Source organism: Carettochelys insculpta, chromosome 6 (genome assembly GCF_033958435.1).
Source record: "Carettochelys insculpta isolate YL-2023 chromosome 6, ASM3395843v1, whole genome shotgun sequence".
Lineage (NCBI taxonomy): Eukaryota > Metazoa > Chordata > Testudines > Carettochelyidae > Carettochelys > Carettochelys insculpta.
In genome coordinates, this window is record NC_134142.1 from 122,771,651 (window position 1) to 122,793,195 (window position 21,545).

Sequence of the window (21,545 nt, forward strand, 5' to 3'; positions counted from 1 at the left end):
GATGGGAAATATTCACTGTTCCAGGCAAAGAGACAGAGGTGGTCGGGGGGCGAAGAGACGATGTGGTGACTGAGAGCAAGGTACACAGCCACAGAAGCTGCTCGACCATGCCCCTGCCTTCCCTGGGCTGCTGGGGGAAGAGAAATTTTCACTGCCCAAGCCAAGGGGATGCAGGGAGAAGACCACACAGTGACAGAGAGCCAGGCACACACAGCAACCACCACTGCCACAACCCCCAGCCTCCACCCCCACCCATCCCCCTCACCGTTTGCTTGCAGCGTGCACAGCAGCAGAAACTGCTTTTGCAGCACAAGCTTGAAAGCATGTCCCCAGTCTGTGCCTTAACATGGCTGAAAGTGAACCATGTCAAGCAGATCCTTAAGATCTTTGCGTAGTACCTGCTACACAAAGGACACCTAGAAGCCAAAATTTGTCCTTGCAGGGAACACATCCCTATAGTCTTTCACAGAGACTCAATTGTGAGATCGTTTTGTGTGTTGTTAAACTTATCTACATTAAATGTATCCCCTTAATGTCTGGCCTTCACTTATTTTTTGTTGCAGTGTGTTCAAAGGTGGGCTCTTTGACCCCACTTGCCTCTTCCCTCCACCTCCCCAGCTGTTAGACTGGCAAGGATGCACAGGAGAAAACAAACGTGGGACTATATGTTCATAGAGGATACGGAAGCCACCTGCGTGGAGAGGGCACAGCTAAACGCATGGAGATTTACGCTGGAGAACAGGTGAGCTGACTGGGAAGAAAAGAGAGTGACTTGAGAAGCAAGGAGATAGCACAGAGAGCATGAACTGGAAACCAGAGGGAGATGATAAGGCAGCAAACAGAAAGAGCTCCTGCAGTCCCTGGTACAGGAGCACAAAGTCCCACTGTGGCCCGTGATGAATCACAAACCCTCCTCACCCTCAGCACAGCAAGAATGTGAGTATGGGGGGAGAACTGAAGGGCAGCCTTACATTCCACTCCCAGGGATGCTTCTGAGAGCACAGCTCTGACATTCCCCCACCTATGACAGCAAAATGCCTTTGCTTACGAAGGCCCCTGCCATGAACTACTTTTGTGTCCCATGAATAAAAACAATTAAGCCAAAAAAACAGCATGTGTTGCATTGGGACGGGGCGGAGGGGTAAACGGCAAGCACATGCCATGCAGCTGGGACATCCTTAAGAGCAACAGATGTGTTTTCTGGTCATTCATAAAGCTGTTTTTCAAAGCCTCCCTGATAAGTATTGCCCCTCGCTGTGTTCTCCTTATTACCCAGGTGTTTGGCTGCTCATAATTATTGGCCAGGTGATCAGCCTCTGCCCTCCAGCTTGTGATGAAATTTTCCCCCTTGATCTCACAAATAACGAAGCACACAGCAGGCTGCCACTACAAGGAGAATGTTGTCTTCGATGCAGTCTAACTGAGTCAGGAGGCTCCTGAATCTGGCTTTTAAACAGCCAAATACACATTCTACTACCATTCTGCACTTGCTCAGCCTGTAGTTGAACTGCTCCTCACTGCGGTCCAAGCAGCCTAAGCACGGCTTCATGAGCCAAGGGAGCAAGGGGTAAGCAGGGTCACTCGGAATCACTATTGACGTCTCTGAGTCTCCAGTGATGATTTTCTGGTCTGAGAAAAAAGTCCCTTTCTGCAGTTTGCTGAACAGACCAGAGTTCCTAAAGATGCATGCATCGGGCATCTTTCCTGACCATCCCACACTGTTAATGAAATGACCCTTGTGATCCTGCAACACCAGGAGGAAGTACCCCTTGTGGTTTATGTCTGTGCCCTCCTCAGTCTTCATTGCTCTCACAGCTGCACAGGCTCTATACATACTGCAGCACACTGTGTGAGGTGTTCACAATACTTGCCAAAACAGTTTTAAGCTGCACGTTGCCAAGCCCTTGCAATGGCATCTGCACGAATATGAAGATAAAGGGCATGAAAACACTTTTTGCCTTTGCTTTCCAAAGCGAGGGGGAGGAGAGAAGTGCACTATGGGATGCTGACAACACACACCCAAAACCACCTATGGCACATTTTTGTCTCATCACACGCTAGCACAGAACCCCATACTGCAATGGGCAGCAGGAACTATTTATTGTCATTACTGTCTGCCTAGAGTGAAAGGTCCCAAACATATATATGTTAACAGTCCTGTAGCACAGTGTTTTCCAGAGAGTTGTACATGTACCCCTGGTGGTTCGCAAAAGGATTTCAAGGGGTACACAACAGAAAATAACTTACTAAACATCAGGAGATAAGCACTGGGATGGCATTGGGAGAGGAGGTAAGCCAATAAGGTGAAGTCCCAAAAAGGGTATGTGAATGTTTTAAGTTTGGTAAATACTTCTGTAGCACCTTAAACACTAACAAATTTATTTATTAGGTAATGAGCTATCAGGATAAGTCCCACTTCTTCAGGGGTCTTACCCACAAAAACTCATTTCCTAATAAATAAATTCATTAGTCTTTAAGCTGCTACAGGACTTCTTGTTTTTCTGAAGCTACAGACTAACACGGCTACCCCGCTAAGAATATATATGCTAACTTAGCTATGTGGATGAAAGGTCCCAGGTCTAGATAAGCTAACTTTGCCTTAGCTCAATATACAGGATGTGGCCTGTAGGTCCCTGCATTGCAGCTAAACTAATTTACTATAAACTTATTGTAATAATCAAAGCCATAATACAAACTCCACCAGAAAAACAATATACAGGCAAGCCATATTAGCCCTAGAGGTTATGAGTTTAAAATCTTTTGCTTTTTCCTGGACTGCCACATATCTGGTGTACAAAGTGGGGAGTGGGCCCCCTCTGGGGATCATGAAATTTCATAAGGTGGAGCGCAGCATGAATAGCTGCTGAGGCTATGTCTATACTTCTGAGAAGATTGACCCGGTCATGGTCGATCTTCCGGAGTTTGATTTTGTACATCTGGAAAGATGCACAAAATTAATCTCTCGGGCTGGCAGTTGACCCCTGTACTCCATGCTATTGTGTGGAGTAAGGGAGGTCAACAGGAGAAATGCTCCTGTCAACCCACCTTAGTTAGGACAGTCAGGTAAATTAATTTCTGATATGTTGATTCTAGCTACGCAAAGGCCGTAGCTAGAATTACATATCTGAAATCAACACCGATTAACAACATTTTTGCATTCTACATAGTTATTTTCTTACACATGCCAAAAGATCTTTTTTATATTAACATTACCGAAATTTCCATCAGTTTAGATCACATTCGACAGGTTGGGAGCGCTCCTGCTAATTGCAAGAATGAAAAGTGGGGTCCCACATAAAAGTCTGAGATTGACCAACTGGTGATCAATTTAGTGGTTCTAGTTAAGACCTGCCAAATTGCCTGCAGATTGCTCTCACATCAGCCTGTTACTTTGTCCCAGAGAAATTGGTAGGAGAGTTTCTTCCATCAACTCCAGCTATATAAGTACACAGCTGAAGTTGACTCTATCATTAGGACGGCATCTACACCACATCATTTTATCACTGTGTCCCCACCAACCAATGCAAAGACATAAAAGCAGAGCCAGGGTTCCTTGACATGGGTAGTAAAGAACAATACCTTTGGCATAATGAAAGTCACCATAACAAAAATATCATAGGGATAGCCAAGTTAGCTTGTATCTTCAAAAACAACATGAAGTCCTGTGGCACTTTACAGACTAACAGATATTTTGGAGCATAAGCTTTCATGGGCAAAGACCCGCTTCATCAGATGCATGAATGGTGGGGTTCCAGAGGAGGGTTTAAAGAGAGTCTCAGTCAAGGGGAAGGCCAGAGTTTACAAGGTCTCTTCAGTCACAGAGGATGTGGCCCATTATCTGCAGCTAATGCAGAGTTGAGAGCCTCAAGAGAGGAGAAATCAGGTCAATTCAGTCAGTGAGGATGTGGCCCATTATCAGTAGCTAATGTGGAAGTGTGACCATTGAGTGGAGAAGCTTGGAGGTGTGACCACTGAGCAGAGAAGCTGCTTTTGTAACTGGCCAGCCACTCCCAGTCTCTGTTCAGTCCTTGGTTGATGGTGTCAAATTTGCACACGAATTGCAGCTCCGCTTAATGCTCCAAAATATCCGTTCGTCTACAAGGTGTCACAGGACTTCTTGTTGCAAAAAACACACATCAAAGGCAACAAAATTAGACTATGCGACTAGAAGTATAAACAAATACAACAAGAAGTCTTGTGGCACCTTATAGACTAACAGATATTTTGGAGCATAAGCTTTTGTGGGCAAAGAAAGCCCACGAAAGCTTATGCTCCAAAATATCTGTTAGTCTATAAGGCGCCACAAGACTTCCTGTTGTATTTGAAGACGCAGACTAACAGGGCCACCTCTCTGAAGTACAAACAGTTCAGCATCTGCGCGTGCGACAGATGAACAATGAAGCACAGTGCAATCGCTCACTGGATCGAGATGGGGGCAGCCCACCTGGCCTAGGCGGGGGCTTTTCATATGGCCCTGGGAAGAGGGTGCTGAGCCGCACCACCCTGAGAAGGGGGAAGCCCCTCTGCCTGCCACACCCTCCCCCGCCCCTACAGATGGCCGGGCGCACCCTGGCTCCCAACGCCAGCCCCAGCTGTGTGCCCCCGTGCCCCTCCCCCCGCACAGACTGCCCAGCCCCCACCCTTGAGCGGGGGCCGCCCGGGGCGGGCAGCGCCGCTGCTGCCTACGGTCGCTCAGCCAGGGCCGGGGCCGAGGGCAGCGTAAGCCTGGCCGCCGCTCGTAACGTTAAACCGGCTGAGGGGAGCGGGGAGCGGGGAGCAACCCCGCCCCCACTAGCCGCGGCGTTCAGCGCGCACCTCTCCCCTCCCCCATCTGTAACGGCCGCGCGCCCCCCCGCCCCCTTCTCGTAACGGTCGCGCGCCCACCACCCCCGCGTCTCCTTCACGGCCGCCCGCCCGCCCGCCCGCCCCGCGCTCCTTCTCTGTCACGGGCTCGCGCCCTCTAACGGCCACGGCGCGAATTTTCCCCGCCTCCCGCGCAACCGCCACAGCGCCCCCTGCTCCTCGGCAGCGGTAGCGCCGCCCCACTGACAGCGCGGGAGGGAACTAGAACTGCGCCCGAGTTTACAGCACTGGCTGCACCCGGCCCCAGCCCCTACCTTGGGCACCGCTGCCAGGTCCCCGGGGGAGGCTCCCGCCTCCGCTCGCCTCTCGCCTCGCTCACCGCTCCCACCAATCAGCAGCAGAGCGGGTATGAGAGTGACAAGCCGTCTAACCAATAGCAGTGCTCCGCCCCCCCCCCTCCCCAGCCGCGCGGGCCAGTGTCTCTGACAGGGGGAGAGACGGGGCGTAGCAGGGGATGTTCCAGAGTGGGGAACCTGCGGGGGGACTTTGTTTTCGGGTCTGCCCCCTCTGACCTATGACTCCCTAGGTTCGCCCTGCGCGAGCGATCACAGCTGTGAGGGGCTGCAAAGGCTCTGAGCGGGAGGGAGGCGGCGGGACCTGCAGCCGAATCCCAGCACGCGCCTCACCGCACTTAATTAAGGGGGTTACAATCAACTGGCTGAGGTGGTGACTAAGGGCAGATGAACCCGCCTGGATTAGTTAGAGGAAAGCAGGAGGGGGCTGCACCTGTACCCAGATCACCAGCCTCGCGCTCCCTCCCCACGGACTGGAGGAGTTTTAGGACCAGCCGCGCTCGTGGGTGGGGCGGGGGTGAGGCAGTTAGAGCAGAGGAGACTTTAGCAGAGAAGTGGAAGAGATCTTCTGTCCACAGCCCAAACTCCGCACGTAAAAGCGGATCGAAAGTGCACCCGCTCTGTCGACCGAGAATGGCCAAACTGCCCGTTCGCTCTCTCGATAGAATAGCCAACCTGAAGCTCAGCAAACAGGGCAGCCCAGGGAATCAGAAGCCCCATCTGTCCACAGAGGGACATTCATGTGTCTTTTTTCATTGAAAGAAATTGTTGACAAAGTTATTCCTCATCCCAAGAGGCAGACTGTGCAGTGTATGAAAAAATACTCCCATTTGTTTTAAACATTTTGCTTGTTAATTTCATTTGGCGATCCCAAGGGCTTCTCTCATGAAACAAGGTAACACTTCCTTATTTATTTTTTCTATACAGGTTATGATTGTATATACCTCTGTCACATCCCCTGTAGTGGTCTGTTTTCCAAGTTCAAAAGTCCCCGGTTTAGTAATCTCTCCTCATATGGAACCATTCCACACCTCTAATAATTTTGTTGCCCTTTCTGAACCTTTTCCTATGCTAACAGACCTCTTCTCAGCTGAGGTAACCAGATGTGCACAAGTATTCAAATGATAGGCATACCATTTCTACAGAGGTGGTATATGTTCTGTTTCATTATCTATCCATTTCTTAATCCTTCTATTCACTTTTTTGATTACTGCTCTATATTAAGTGGGTATTTTCAGACAAATATCCATAATGATTCAGATCTCTTTCTTGAGTGGTAACAAATTTAGAGCCCATCATTTGATATAATTGGGATTATGTTTTCCAATGGGTATTATTTTGCATATACCAATATTAAATTTCATCTGCTCTTTTGTTTGCCAATCACCCAGTTGTGAGAGATCATTTTGGAGCTCTTTGTAGCTGGGGACTTAACTATCTTTAGTTTTGTATCATCTGCAGATTTTGCCACCTCACTGTTTACCCCTTTCTCCAGATTATGTATGAATACAGTAGGCCTCCAATTTACAGAGAGGTTGCATTCTTGCATAAGTCAAATTTCGCAGAACTCAGGGGAGCTGTGAAACTGACCAGTACAACTGCGCTGCTGCCAGCTTCACCGTTCCTGGCACTGGTGGCAGCCAAGAGCCAGGCTGTGCCCCTAACAAAAGCTGTGGAACAGCTCCTGTCAGTCGCAGCAGCAGAGAGTCAGGGTATCAGCTGTCGCCACTGACAGGAATGGAGAAACTGCAGCAGCACTGCACTGGTCAGTTTCAGGGCTCCCCTGAGTGGCAGGCAGCCCAGAGGCAGGCACCAGCTTCCCACCCCTCAGAGCTGCTTTAACCAGAGATTTGTGCAACCTGAGTGTGTGTATCTCAGGGTTCTACTGTACCCTCAACAGGACTAGTCCCACCACAGACCCCAGGTGACACCATTATTGACTTCTGTCCATACTGAGAGTATGTCCTCTGGAATAGTGGCCTAAGCATGAAGGGGCACATGAATATTTAGCAGAAATGTTTGGAATGGAAATACCTTGCAACACCAACTACAAACCATCACGTGAATTTGACCTTGTAAATAGGAAGCAGGCAGCAGCATTTCCCCAGAAGATAAACAAACTTGCTGTTCATAGCTTTTGGCTGAATAAGTAGGGCTGAGCAAACCCCTAAGCTCTAAAGCAGTGTTTCTCACCCAGGAGGACACAGGGGTCTTCCAAAGATACAACTCATGTAGCTATTTACCTAGTTTTACAACAGGCTACATAAAAATACTAGTAAAAAGTCAGTACAATCTAAAAGTTCATTCAGACAATGACTTGTTTCTACTGCTTCCTATGCCTTGTGCTGAAATATAAATACATTTCTATTCCAATTAATTTATTTGATAAGATGGTAGAAAGTCAACAAGTGTTCAGTTGTGGTCCTCTGTGGTATTTTTGCAAGTAAGTAGTTTTTAAATGAGGCGTAACTTGGCAGTATGCAAAACAACTCTGACTCCTGCAAAGGGTTCAATAATCTGGAAAGGTCAAATGGCACTTATTCCATTAGGACCATGTTTCTCAACCAGCGGTATGCCCATCCCTGGGGTACCTGAGAGAAGGCTGGGGGTACTTTTATTAAAGAGGTTGAGAAACACTCCCCTGTAGACTTTTGGAGTGCAGCTATGTAACAAAAGTCTACATTTGTAAGCATGGTGGAGCACCAGCCACTCACTTTGGGTCCCACACTTCCTGGTGGCCTTTTAGCATGTCTCAGAGGCTCATGGTGACCCTCATACTGCCACTTGTCTTGCCAAAGGCAAGAGACTCTGCTTACCCAGCCATTCAAATCACAGACAAATCTTTAGGCTGGAGAAAACCCACTCCAGCAGTTCTTGCTCCCTCTTATTTCTGCCAGGGCAGCTCCCATAAGGCATGGGGAGGGGTGGTGGGAACCCAGGCCCACCCACTACTCTGCGATATGGCCCAGGGCCCATGAAGAAAAGCAGCTGATGGGGTTTCTCCTTTGCCCCAATTGCAGTAGCCTTTCCATGGACCACTTCTCTACCCACTGTCCTTCTCACCTTCACTCAGGTGCCTGGTTGGGCTTTTCCCTGACTCCAAACCTCTGTTTGCTCCACACTTCTTCTATTCCCCTCTCCCACCCATTACCTGGGGTACCCCTTTTAAGGTGAACCTCCTGGCCTTAACTGGCCACAGGTACCTCATTAGCCTGTTGCTACAAGCCAGCTCTTAATGAGTCTCAGGTGCCTTCTAAGGAGGAAATAAGAACCGACTCACCCAGCTCCCTGCATATTGGCCTCCATTAGGCTCCTGCAGCCCACTGCCTTCAGCCTGCCACACAAGTTACATACACATAATGAAACTGCACTATAGCATCTGTATGAGGTGAACTGAAAAATACTGTTCATTTTTAGTGCAAATATTTGTAATAAAAACTCATATAAAGTGAGCACTGTACAGTTTGTATTCCACGTTGCACACACACATCTGAACTGTGGCCAGCTAATGGTGAGAGGGGTGTAGCTCAGGGAGAGAGAAGTGATGTGATAAAGGACCCCATTCAACCAACATTCCCATTGCAAGGTGGGAAACAGACAAATGACACCAGGCAGCTGCTCTGGGACTGGGTTTTTGCCAAAGGTGACAAGCTTTTGAATATATTCATGGCGTTTTCTCAAACTAATGCTTGGTTCCCTTGCACTTTAAAAGTGCTTTGTTAGATACACAGGCACAGCTTGTGAGGAAGAAAATACTGCCTCTTAGAGCCACATTGGGTAATGGTAAATTTTCCCAGATTAGTGGGTGAGAGCTCAATACTCCCATCAACAGGTCAAAATCTGGAATTGTCTTTATCAGAGTATCACAGAGGTAGCCAGAACAAAAAGCAGTCAAGTAGCACTGTAAAGACTAGCAAAATAGTTTATTAGGTGAGCTTTCGTGGGACAGACCCACTTCTTCAGACCATAGCCAGACCAGAACAGACTCAGGTTAGTCTGTATCTTCAAAAACAAGAAGTCCCATGGCACCTTACGGACTAACATATTTTGGAGCATAAGCTTTCACCTGCACAGAGCCGCTTCATCAGATGAATGACACAAAAACATCTGTTAGTCTACAAGGTGCCACAGGACTTCTTGTTGCTTATCACAGAGGTGCACAGTTTAGCATTCTGCATCACATGCCAAACAGATAATGTTTATAGCTGACTTCTGTTCGGTTAGTTTTCAAAATCTAAGTCACCATCAGAAAACTGAGACAACAAAATTCAACTACTTCTGCAGACAACGGATCTCCACGGGGGACTGCACCTTTCTTTGGAACTTTGTAGGGGTCCACAAAGGAGAAAAGGTTGAAAAGTACTGGCACAGATAATTCACCTCCCCAAGAGGTGGCTGCTCAGTTGATGGAAAAATTCTTCCATTGATCTAGTGCTGTCTACATGGGGACTGAAGTCAGCTTAATTAGGTCACTGAGCTTTGTGGATATTCACATACGGAGCAGCTCTTAGTTGGCCCCTGTCCCAGGCTACCAGGGCTCTCTGGTCCAGTAGCATCCAAGAGCATGCCAGTCCATGGATGTCGCCAGACCAGACAGTCACAGATTTTAGAGGTTAAACCTGTACTTTCTATAGGTATTTTAGCTGCTAGGACTACAACACACAAACAGAGGGAGAAAGGGAAAATTATGGTCCTTTTTCCCCACTGAACTTGTGTCAGTGATCGACTGACTGATCTTCCCATCACCTACCAAAATCCTGTTGCTAGGGCAACTGCATAGTGCAGAACAGAAGCGGTAGGCTGAGCAACACAATGCCACCCTCCTGGGACAAGCTGTGCGATACCACTGCTATCAAACACTATACCCAGTGCACTTCAGCCCCTGCAAATCAGCAAAGGCCCATTGGCTTCTGCAGACTCTTCAGACAGAACATCAGGAAACAAAACAAAAAAAATCACACCAGTTTTACAGTGAGCAGCTTTATTCTACACCAACAACCTTCAATGGGCCTCACACGTTACACACAACTTTCTGTAAAAGTACGGTGTCCCAAAGGGTGTGTCTTCATTGCAATCAAAGACTCACAGATGAGTCAGCTGACTTTGGCTCATAGGGCTCAGCCCAAGCCCCGTGAGCCTGAGTTAATTGAGCAGAGCTCTGAGGCGCAGCTGCCAGGGGGAGTTTACTGCAGTGTGGATGTAACCCAGGACACCAGAACCTAACTAGGGCTGGAGGTGGCCTCTGCTGGGTTGTTCTGCCGGCTGAAGTAGCTGGAGAGCTCTTTCAGTGCTCGGTAACGATGAGAGATAGAGTTCTTCACTGCCTTGGGCAGCTCGGCGTACCTGGGAAGTGGGAGAAAACAGGACTAGCCGCAATCCCAACCGAGTGTCTAAACAGGGTTTATTGGTAACTGCATCCACCTGATTTCCCACGGCCCACTGAGAGGCTGAGCCCACCCCCGTCACTGGCTATCACAATGCCAGACTAGACTAGATCCGCCCCATGTGACGTTCTTACACTCGGTTACAGAAGTGGTTCCTTTGCCGTGCTTTGTACACGTGATTAGGGTCCCTCTACTGACTCTGGACTTCACTTTAGTACCAGCCCTTTGTAACAAGCAGGCTCTTTGCCAGGCTTAACTGACTGAGCTCTTCACCATCTTATTCAGAGGACGAGGAACTGAGTGCAGTTCTAAGGAGAGTCCTAAGGTGAGCGAAGGAGAGCCAGACCCAGTGTTCCCTGTAAGCTGAGCACTGGGGAGATTGCCCAGTACAGATTCATGTGCCACCCAGCTGATCAGCAGAGTGCCCAGAGCTGACGGCATCTGTTTCTATTGATGGTGCACATCTGCACATGCCTTGATGCACAGAACAAAATTTATTCCAAATATGGAAGAAATCAGAGGAACCCCGGTCAGATCCTGGGTCTCCATTGCCCTGGACTTGCCCAGTCATTTGCTCTAATGCAAAGCCATGTCTGTCCATGCATTTAAGGACCCTACTCGAGTTATGCAACTCTGAGGAGTGAGAGAAAATAAAAACCAGGTTTACTCCTCCAATAGTCCATTGACTAGGAGCAGAACCGTCCCTGCAGGTCTCCAAAGCCTGAGAGGAGCTGGAAGATGGGAAATGGTTCCTTAGAACCACACTGCGCACACAGGTCTTCTGGCCTCCTGCCCTATGGGTGTGGGATGGTCCTTAAGCTGCAAAGGGAACCCTTCTGAGCATTCAGGTAGTTCCCTGCAAAGGACAGTCCATACGAACTACTTTCCCTTCCCAGACTAGGCCAGGCTGACTCACATGCCCCTCCTCCCCACGGTCAGAGCTGTTCAGCTTTAAGCCCATCTCAACACCCCTCGAGCAGAGGTTCCACTTTATGCATTAACAGAACCTTTGTTTTCTTGATTTTCTCAAGTACAGAATGAAAGGCAAAGAGGCACTTACGTCTGGTCGTAGCCATCAGGCTGGAAGCAAGGATCCCAGCCAAAGTCTCGGGGGCCTCTGGGTTCAACAATGCGACCCTGCCAATTCAGGGAGGAAGAAGAAAGAAGGGTTTTTTTTTTCCTTGGTGCTGCTCTGCCACATTTACATTCCCGGTCATTACACACCGAAAAATTCACCTGTTACATTTCAGACTGAGATCTGCTTTGGGAAACCACCCAAAGTTACAAGACTGTTAGCAATCCTCCAAGACAGGGCCAAGGTAAACAACTAGGATCTCTTGGTTTTGTGTTCCACCTTCTTACATCTGTGCCATAGGCAGACCAACCTTGTACACTGCCCTTCACCCTCCTCTGGTGGACCTGCTCAACACACACATCTCAGGGCGTTGAGGCTTCAGGCCTCAGCCCCCAAAAAGAACAACAAAATGATGGCCTCACTGGGTCAGACCAAAGGTCCATCAAGCCCAATATCCTGCCTGCCGACAGAGGCCAATGCCTGACACCCCAGAGGGAGTGAACGGAACAGGTAATCACCAAAGTGATCCCTCTTCTGACATCCATTTACAGCTTCTGACAGACAGAGGCTAGGGACACCATTCTTATCCTGCCTGGCTAGTAGCCATTGATGGACTTAACGTCCATGAATTTAACTGGTTCTTTTTTGAATCCTGTTAAAGGCTTGGTCTTCACAGCCTCCTCCTGTCTGAAGGATAAAGTAATAGGCATAGGCGCAGGAGGAGCAACTCAATCGGATTTAAGGCTGGCTGGAGAGACCACTAGGAATGAGTGGAGAAGACAGGTCCGCTGCGTTCAGTTCTGGCTTCTCAGTACCAACAAGACATTGGTGTATTTGAGGGAGTTCAGAGAAGAGCACCCCCCAAATTCAAACCAAAATGGTAGGGTCTGGAAAGACGGACACCAGACGAAAGCATTAAATATGCACAACAGCAGAAGGGGCTTGGAGCACTTCTACCAGCTCACTGACATAGTGCAGCTGGAACGCTCTGCTTCTAGAGGAGGCTTGGAGGGCTGAACAGTCACTTGGCTCAGGAGTGGAGACAAGAGAACATGGAGGATAATTCAAAACCTTCAACTAACAGTTTTAAACTCTGATGCCTCAGCATCACCATGAGCAGCCTGATCTTCAGCATCCCCGTCTCTCCCTGAATGCTATGGGAGTTGCCAGCACTCAGTAACCCTGAAAAATCTGGCCATTTATGTACAGGGCTAATAGGGAGGCATGGGGCCAAGACAAGCCACCCGTGCTTTAAAATGTTGCCTTAGCGGAAGCAGAGCTGCAAACGGACTCCTTACAAGCCCCCAACCCGCCAGTCTACTCTACTTGCAGGGACTTCTCGTGCACAGAAATCTGAATACCTACACAGGTTTGGCCTTTGAACAGCTTTACCGGGTCCTCTGGGTTTCCAGTGCTGAATGCAAAGGTGCAGAGAGCATAAGCAGACTTGTCATCAAACCCCGCCAACAGCTTGTACAGACCTAGCAACAGAAGAAAGGTGCTGTCATCTCCATGTTCTATTCACAAAGGACACCACCCACAAGAGGCAACCTGCGACGAGGGGAGGGGAACCCCCATGCAAGTTACATTTTGTGCCCCCCATGGCAGGCCTCCCACAGACTGCATCCACACTGACAAGAGAGAGGGAGTATTTCCAGGCATAAGCAGGGACTGTGTGTTTCAAGGGTATTTCACAGATCAGGATTCCTGGGCTCTACTCAGGACTCTTCCACAGGATCCTTGCAAGGGAGTGAATAAATGTTCTCAAAGTATTTTGCAATACCTGGATGAGATGCTACAGAACTGCCTAGGAGCATCGTTCTACTGAGCTCATACTAAGGGTTACATCTCCTGTAACTTGTGGTCAGTTTCCCACTGTCCAGGCTTGTGACAACATTATGTCCTGCAGTGGAGAGCAGGGCTGAGTTGATTACCTAAGTAAGGAGGCTCTTGGCTAAGTCACCTGAAGGGACAGAACCCTGGACCTCTGGATCTAAAAGTAAGAGGAGCTTCAACTAAACATCCAACTCCATCTCCTTGGAGGCGGCAGCAGACTCATCCATGGCCCAGCCTCTGGAGAGCCGTAGCCCCACCAAGTATTAGCAGGGGTTCCATGTACATTTTGTACAGTTAGTAATTCACTTTCCATAAGTGAGTTCCCTAGATAACAGGAGCAACGCAGCTCACCAAACTCTGGGCATCACCCCTCTTAGTTTGTGTAGAGTTCTCACAGACACTGAAGGCTGACAACTGCCCTCCTGCTCTCAAGGGTGAAGAAATCCCCTTAATGAAAGAGACATGGAATGTACAAATCCACTGCCTACCTGGGAAACCCCATCAAAGGTCCCACTGCAATCAAGCAATGAGCTTTGCTGTTCCCACCCAGCTGCCCTCCCACTCCTTTGGCCATCTCCCAAACCATCTGCAGTAGGAATGCCCCTCAATTAGCTTTGTGAGGTCCCTGGTGGAATGGACTCCAGTGGCCAAGGGTGACTGGTTACCATCTGTGCAAAGCAGCGGAGGTGCACACAGAGTAAAGATCAGAGCAGGCACCATCTTAAGAGCTTATACCAGAAACCAGTCAGTAGACTAGAGAGCAAAGGAAATACCAAGGAAGTGGTGCAAACGGGGGCCAGGACATAACGTAACGTAACATAATTGGAGATACACACCTCCTAGAACTGTAAGGGACCTCAGGAGGTCATCTAGTCCAGTCCCCTGCCCTCTTGGCAGGACCAAGCACCATCCCGGACATCTATTTGCCCCAATCCCTAAATGACCTCCTCGAGGATTGAACTCACAACCCAGCGTTTAGCAGGCCAATGCTCAAACCACCAGAAGGCTGAGTTGCCTGGGTGACCCAATATGCATCATGCTAGTTCCCATTGTTCTTTGTGTGGTTTTTCAAACTTGTATAAAAGGAGGGCAGGAGTTGGAGACTGCAGAGAAAAGGAAGGTGGATTTGGAGGCTGATTTGTGGGATCCAGGAGAACTCTCCAGGACCGGGCACGGATGAGTAAGGCAGAAGAAAATAAAGGTGGACCAAGGACCACCAGGAGTTGTGGGTGACCAATGATGAGATGCAGGTCAGGACAGAGCTATGAGGTGCCTTGAAAGTGAGGATGAAAGAGCGGATGCAGAAAGGGAAGCAAACAAAGATGAGTACTGTATTCAGAAGAACAAGCAGAATTTGGTGGTACCAGAGGGACACAATAGGGGAGACAGGAAGACCACTACAAAGCAGGAGATCCGGAAGACACAGACAGGGGATGGATGGCTTTGGCATAGGTAGGAAAAGAAGTGTTAGGATTCAGTAATAGTCTGCATGGTTCTGGGGCAGGAAGAGAAGGCGAGGGTGACATAAGGTTGTGGTCCTGTGTTGCCACATTGAGCTGGTAACTGCAGGGCAGTCAGGAAGAGATGATTTCGGTAGGAATGCAGATATGAATCTGAAGAGCACAGGAGAGGTAGATTTGGGAGTCACTGTCACAAGACGGTTGCTGAAGCGATCGGCGCAGATGAATCTACCCACTGATTAAGGTGCAGATTGGGGGGGCAGGGCAGAATATGAAGGGACATGTGCAGACCGTGAGGAATGAGGAGAAGTGAGCGGTCCCAGAATTAGGACAGGAACCAGTCAAATGCAGAGTGGTGAAAGCCCAGAGGGAAAAGGGATTCAGGTCGCAGTGTTGCTCGGATGCACAGGAGTGTATGATTCTGAACAGCAAGTCGCATACAGAGCAGGCATTCAAAGGGAAATACCTTCCGGCTTTAACTTCTCCAGAAACCATTTTCTGAAACATAAGAGAACAAATGTCAGTGGCAGGGCTATTTTCTGCCATCCCCAGCAATGGAAATCTGTTTAGAGCAACATTCTATGCTGGATTTCTCCCTGCAGTTTCCCTAGCCCTATGAATCCCTGTTGAATTTGCACTGTTTAATAGACTTACACTGCGCTGTATATTAACAAACCTTATGAAATGCAGATTTCGACTTCCAACTAGGAAGTTACTGACCACTGGGGGTCAGCTGAAACCAGTAAGGCTCCTCTCCAGGTTAGGTTAAACTTACATAGAGCTCATTGCAGGATTGGGGTCTATTTTTTTTTAAATAAATGAGTCTGGCTCTTTAGCCCAAGAGTTTACTCCAACACTTTTGCTATTCTGATTGCATGCCAGTCTGCCGTCTAGTACCTAGCATGTATGTTCAGTACTTTAGAGAGACACACAGACTAATGGTTAAAGCAGAGGAGCCAGATGTTAGTTCTTCTATTGAGTTGCTGTGCAGTTTTGGGAAAGTCATTTAACCTCTCCATGCAGCAGTAAACCCCTTTGTAAAATGGAAATAGTAGCTACCTCCCTAAGTGACTTTATTTAAATATTTCCTAAGTATTCAACAGAGAACCATAAAAGTGCTAAATATTGCTGAGGCCAAATGATCGTAAGAATAACTCCCACAAATGAGCAGTGAGATGGTAAAAATAAAATCCTTCATTTTAAGATTTTTCCTCCTTCCAGAATCACTAAGTCCATTCCCTCCCATCTGGGGAGTGACCATTTGCAGTTTTATTGTGAGAAATAAAGAATGTGAGGTGCAGAAGGAAATAATCACATTCGACCTTCCATGTTTTCTACATGGGGAACCTGAACAAATGGAGCAAATTGCAGAGGAATTGCATACCTAAAAGCAAGGCCAACTGCTAGGGCAGGACTTTGCTGGAGGAGTTCTTAACAATTACATTTAGAAATCTTACCACCAGTTGAACCTACAGCAACCTCAAGGGTCCCATTATACACTAAAATAAATCCAGTGATTTGAATTAACACAACTCTGTAGTTTTGTCTCTATTGAAGTGGCAGAATGAACACAATTCCTCCCCAGCTGACTTCAGTGTAGTTCCGCAAAGGATAAATTTGGTCCAACCACTTTAAAGCATAGTTTTGGTTTAAGGGACTGACCCTGCAAAGCATGCCTGTGCAATGTCTGCAGTGAGTTTCCAGGGATTGCTTTGCAGGGCGAGGTCCTAGCAGGGATGCAGGAAAAGTGGGCAATAGTTGGGAAAACATCAGGACCACTCCCACCATCCTATGCACAATGAAGCAGGGACAAAGGGAATGCAGATCCCCTCCCTTCAGGGTGAAGCTGCAGAACTAGAAGAGCAAACAGTACACAAGAGAGTTCTGCTCCTGGGGTTGGGAAGGAAGCACACCTCAACCACCTACTGTCCCATCACCCCATAGTTTGGAAATATATGCATATTCACTGCTACTTACATGTATGGCCCTGGGAGGCCCCCCAAGGCATTGAAACACAAGCAGGTGTCTTCTACTATAACAGGTCCCTGAATCTGCAGAGTAGAAGTCAAGGAAACCGAAATATTAGATTGAAGGGGAAGAAATCTTCTCTACTGCCTTTTTGGTTACAATCCATTGCGTTTCCATGGGATGTTAGAGGCTTCCCAAAAACACAGCAGCACCCATTAATGCTCCTTAAATCCGAGGCTATATACATGAGAGCACACAACAGAACCTGTGCTCTGCACCTGCAGCTAGAAGTGCCACTCCCAAGGCAGTGATAGTAAGCTCTCCTGGGGAAGTCTGAGGACAGCTAATCTAAAACATTCATATACAGAACAGTGCTGGAACACCCTAAAAGGGGGAAGGGATTCTTGCAGCATCTGCAGCAATGGCAGTTTCATTGACGCCCAAGCCCTAACTGGCTTCTTCTTTCTGAAAAAAAAATCTGCATCTGGGCTCTATGCATAACAGCCTGCAGAAGTCACAGGCTGGTGAAGAACTACTTTATTACCAACCATATGATACCATGGAAACAATGGAGCGGTCCCCACACCCGCAAATGGGACTGCAGAGCAGGGGGTTCAGAGAGCCATGGTCACTGATTTTTATCATGTGTATGGTTAACAACAGGGGGATGGGGCAGGGTGAGTGGGACAGCAGGGACTTAGGAGGAAGAAGTGATCTGGGTGTGGGACATCAGAGGGAATGGACAGCACAGGGGGCAAGGCCACAGTTCAGGGCCCACACTTTTAGGGAGTTTCCACTGCTTCTGCTCACAATAGGTACCTGGTAACAGAACCAGCCTCTGTTCTATGGATGTGCAAGGCCAGAACCCTGCAGACAGACACTCTACATATTTCACCATGTCTCTATTCTACCAAACTAGCAAACAAGACGACTAATAACCTAAGACAGAAGCAGCTACCGGAGCGTTCTGCCAAAGCAAATAAGCTGACCGACATCATTCTCGGCATTAGAGATCAGTGAGATCAGGTCAAGGATGGGTCTTTGCTGGGGAAGACCCCATCGTTGACTTTTTCCTCATAAAGGTCCCTATTGTCATTTCTCTGTAGCTATAGTCAAATCCTTTTTGTTGACACCAGTCCATGGCTAATTAATTCCCCAGATCCAACTCTGAGCCAAATGCGTATATTGTCATGTGGTGGGTAAGAGGTGGGTCATTTGGCCTAAACTTTGTTTTTGACTGACACCGGAGGAAGTGGGGAAAGCGGAAAAGGAAGTGACCTGGTTCGCTGCTTCCCGGCATTTCTGAGTGGAGATCTCATCGGGTTCCCCTTGGTATTCTGGCACTGCAATGACAAGTGGGATTATTAGCAGGGGCAAAAGGGGGAATGACCAATAGCTGCTAACATGTTACTGTTACTGAGCGAGAAACAGAGTCATAGACTTACAGTCAATTTTTTTGGCAACCAGTTTGTATGGAAACGCATCCCCCAGGATTTGAAGGACCTGTTGGGAACAAGACAGCGTATGTTCAGCCAGTTCTACAGGCTGGGGACACTACCTGGCCCAGCATAAGTGATACTGGGCCCAACGTCTTCCCGCTCCTGCCACAGGGGCTCTCTCCACCAGCCTAGGAGCCAAGAACTACAGCCAGGAAGGCAACAGCAGGGGGGACCACTGGATGGGAGAGTATTTGGCTGACAGGAGAGACAAGGGATATCTCTCCAGGACACCCACTTAGGCTCATGCCCAGTGGGGTCGGAACAGCTCCCTTCACAGCCGGAGCCCACCCAGAAACAAGTTGAGCGCTAGGCTGTTAACTCTGGAACCTAGCGACGGCATCACCTGACCCGACAAGCAGCCACGGGAAAAGGCGTGGCCCGTTGCGCACGCGGGGGGTGGGGCTTAGCGGACCCCGAACTTCCTTCCGGTACAGTGGCCCCCATGTTCAAACCGCGCAGCTCTTCCCACCCTAGCCCACCTCTTCCAGCTTCTTCGCATTGCTGGTCACGAACACCACGTTTCTTCCAGCCGTGCCGGCCATCGCACAGTCACAGCGCCTGCGCGCTAGCCTGCCAATCACAGCCTCACTGGCCGGCAGCCACAACAACGCGCCCCGCCCACTGGAACCGGCGAATGAGAGAGGAGCGCTGCAGGCCGAGAGCGAACCGAACTTCCCGCCTCGCGGGGACTGACAGGAGTCCTGTGACGCATTTCCGCTGACGTGCAGCCGGGTGTGTTCCGCCACAGGACAATTCTGCTCATCTCAGCCGCAACGTGTTCGACCGGATCGGAAGTGCTTGTCTGCGTCTCCAGGAGACCGGAAGTGCCTTTCTGCTAACACCCTGGAGCCGGAAGTGCGGGAGAGGGTCGCTCGGTTACCGACCATCCGCCGGAATAGGGTGATGCTGCTTCTCCAGCCCTGCCCGCAGGGAGAGCCCCTCTCCCGGCCTCAGGGGTGGGGGTCGCTAAGGGCTTTCCCCGCCCGGCTGCCCTGCTCCAGTTCGCGGGCTCCCGCCGCCGGGGAAGGAGGTGGTCTGCTGGGTCCAGCCGCGCAAACCCACCCCCGGGCTGCTGTGACGAACTGGGGCCCGCGTGGGCTGAGCCGGGGCGAACCCTCCTCCCCTGGGCTTTAGCAGCCCCCCAGTTGGTTGTGGGGCCCTCCCGGGCCGGGTCTGCCCAGGAGAGGAAACAGCTGCGAACAGGCAGAGCCGGCCTTTATTACGTTCCCCTTACAACACGGCCCGCCCCTCTCCGGGCCTGGGAGCTGCGCCGTTCCTTCGTTCCATGCCCCAGATGTGCTGCTGAACGACCACTTCCCTACCGCACAATTTGCCAGAGATTAAATCCCTGCTGTTCTCAAAAAACTAACCAGCCCAAGGGTACAAGAGCCGGAGAGATTATTTACACCACTGTCATCTCCTCCAGATTTAGTGTAGGTCACAGGTTAAGCTATTAAATATGAATGGCAGAGCCAGCAGAGGTTTGGGGGGATTATCCTGAATCAGCTCACTGGATATTAACGGGTTGGGCAGACTCTTCAGATGCTGAACACTCAGAAACCGAGAATTTCAAAGTGCCGGGCACTGGTCTTGTTCTTCACGCACTGGAATCAAAAGTAAATCTCCCCTTCAAAGGCAACAGAGTTAGAACTAGCCAGAGCTGTATTGAAAATAACACCAGTAAGGCTCAACAGCAGTTCTTTCTTGTGGACACATTTTAGGTTGTCTGGTAAATGACTGAGTAGCTTTATTAAGTATAAATATTTTTACTATACAGAGAAAGATGAAATACACAGATGAGAATCCCTTTCACTATTCCTTGTCAGACTAACTATTCTTCACACCTGGGATTCTGTCCCCCACTGAGGTTGGGGTTCAACTCCTACTGCACTTACATGCACAATTCCCTTAGGGTCCTTTGAATTCCCCTGCATGCATCATCCTCTCTTAGGAACAGAGAGGGTGGGACGTTTTCAAGTAGTAGTTCAAGGGGGAAATCGGCCCCTTTGCAGGCACCTCTCTGCAAAGCAGTGTCTGCTTTTAGTGTAACCGGCTTATGGCAGCACAGGGACAGACAATACACAACCATGGGCAGTTTTCCCTTTTTCCCCGCATAGCGAGTCCTTCCCCTCTCCCCTCCCATTAACAAACCAGCAGAGAAATACTTTCCGCCGGCGCTACTTGCACAGCGACTCGAATATCTCCAGGGTCCTTTTGATCTCCCGGATCTGTTTGGCCAGGGCGTGTACCGGCTGCATGGAGCGGTCCAGCTCCTCGCAGCGGGCCATAAGGGTGTACATCCCTTTGATGCTCATGTCTACGGACTCGCCCAAGCTGTCCACGGCGTCGCGGTAGGTCTGGATGTAGCCCACGCTCAGGGCCGTCATGTTCTGGATGGTGCGGTTCAAGCTTCTGATCATCTGGTCCACTTTGTAGGCCACCTCTTGGGTCAGCCGCTCCAGCTGCTGCAGCACCTGGGGGTCGATGGGGGGGATGTCGGCCACTTTGCTCCGCGCCAGCCCGGGGAAGGGTTGGCCCGAGGGCTCTGGCTCCTCCAAGCTGCCCCTGGAGCTCAGCTTGATTTTCAGCTGCAGGTTGTTGGCTACAAAGTGGGTGAGGTCTCCGTCGTGGCTGACCGTCCCTTCCAGCTCCAGGGCGCTGGAGATGGTGGCCCGGCGCCCTTCCTGCGCCCGGCTGGCCCCATACGCCTGGCTGATCCCGTCCAAGCTGCGGCTGTCCAGCAGCCGCCCTCCGCTCATCCTGTCCCCGGCTGCTGCCGCCTGCTGCGGCCTCCGCGAGCCTTCCCTGGACGGATCCTCCGGGCTGGCAGCGGCCGCCGGGGGCTGGACGCGAACCTGGGCCATGATGTGCTGCGGCAGGTTGGCCCCGCGCTCCATGCTCCGGGGCGGGGTGTCCCAGAGCACAGGCCGGGAGGGAGGGGGACGGCAAGAGCGGAGGAGGAGCCGCTTGGGGAGAAAGGCAGAGCCCGGCTTGCTCCGCCCCGGCGCTTCTTTCCCAGAAGGAGGAGCTGGGAGAAGGGCGGGTCCCTGATTGGGCTCCCGCAGGCAGAGAGCGAATCACCAGCCCCACTGTCGGGCAGAGGGGGCGAAGAGGAGACGGGAGGATGTGGGCGCAGGGGCCAGTCGGCTCTGGGAAGAGAAGGTAGA

At 49.9% G+C, this 21,545-nt stretch overlaps 2 protein-coding genes across 2 annotated transcripts; both read right to left on the reverse strand.

Moving 5' to 3' along the window:
* Positions 1–10,120: 10,120 nt before the first annotated feature.
* Positions 10,121–18,991, reverse strand: ITPA (inosine triphosphatase). The gene is made up of 8 exons (XM_074998292.1): positions 18,858–18,991; positions 18,325–18,382; positions 18,158–18,222; positions 16,889–16,962; positions 15,378–15,409; positions 12,981–13,096; positions 11,601–11,677; positions 10,121–10,499 (listed from the first exon to the last, which is right to left on the reverse strand). The coding sequence occupies exons 1-8, from the start codon at positions 18,918–18,920 to the stop codon at positions 10,376–10,378; spliced, it is 609 nt and encodes a 202-aa protein (XP_074854393.1). The 5' UTR covers positions 18,921–18,991; the 3' UTR covers positions 10,121–10,375.
* A 1,107-nt stretch (positions 18,992–20,098) lies between these two features.
* BORCS6 (BLOC-1 related complex subunit 6) lies at positions 20,099–21,345 on the reverse strand. The gene has a single exon (XM_074998287.1). It carries the CDS (start codon positions 21,273–21,275, stop codon positions 20,556–20,558), a length of 720 nt encoding a protein of 239 aa, XP_074854388.1. The 5' UTR covers positions 21,276–21,345; the 3' UTR covers positions 20,099–20,555.
* Positions 21,346–21,545: the final 200 nt, after the last annotated feature.

Excerpts from the sequence above, each read along its gene's own strand:
- ITPA (XM_074998292.1), bottom strand. The coding sequence starts at position 18,920 with ATGGCCGGCACGGCTGGAAGAAACGTGGTGTTCGTGACCAGCAATGCG. Across the intron at positions 18,223-18,324 it reads GGTTGCCAAAAAAATTGACT|TGCCAGAATACCAAGGGGAA; the intron begins GTAAGTCTATGA and ends TTGTCATTGCAG. Across the intron at positions 13,097-15,377 it reads GGAGAAGTTAAAGCCGGAAG|GTCTGTACAAGCTGTTGGCG; the intron begins GTATTTCCCTTT and ends TTCTGTTGCTAG.
- BORCS6 (XM_074998287.1), bottom strand. The coding sequence starts at position 21,275 with ATGGAGCGCGGGGCCAACCTGCCGCAGCACATCATGGCCCAGGTTCGC.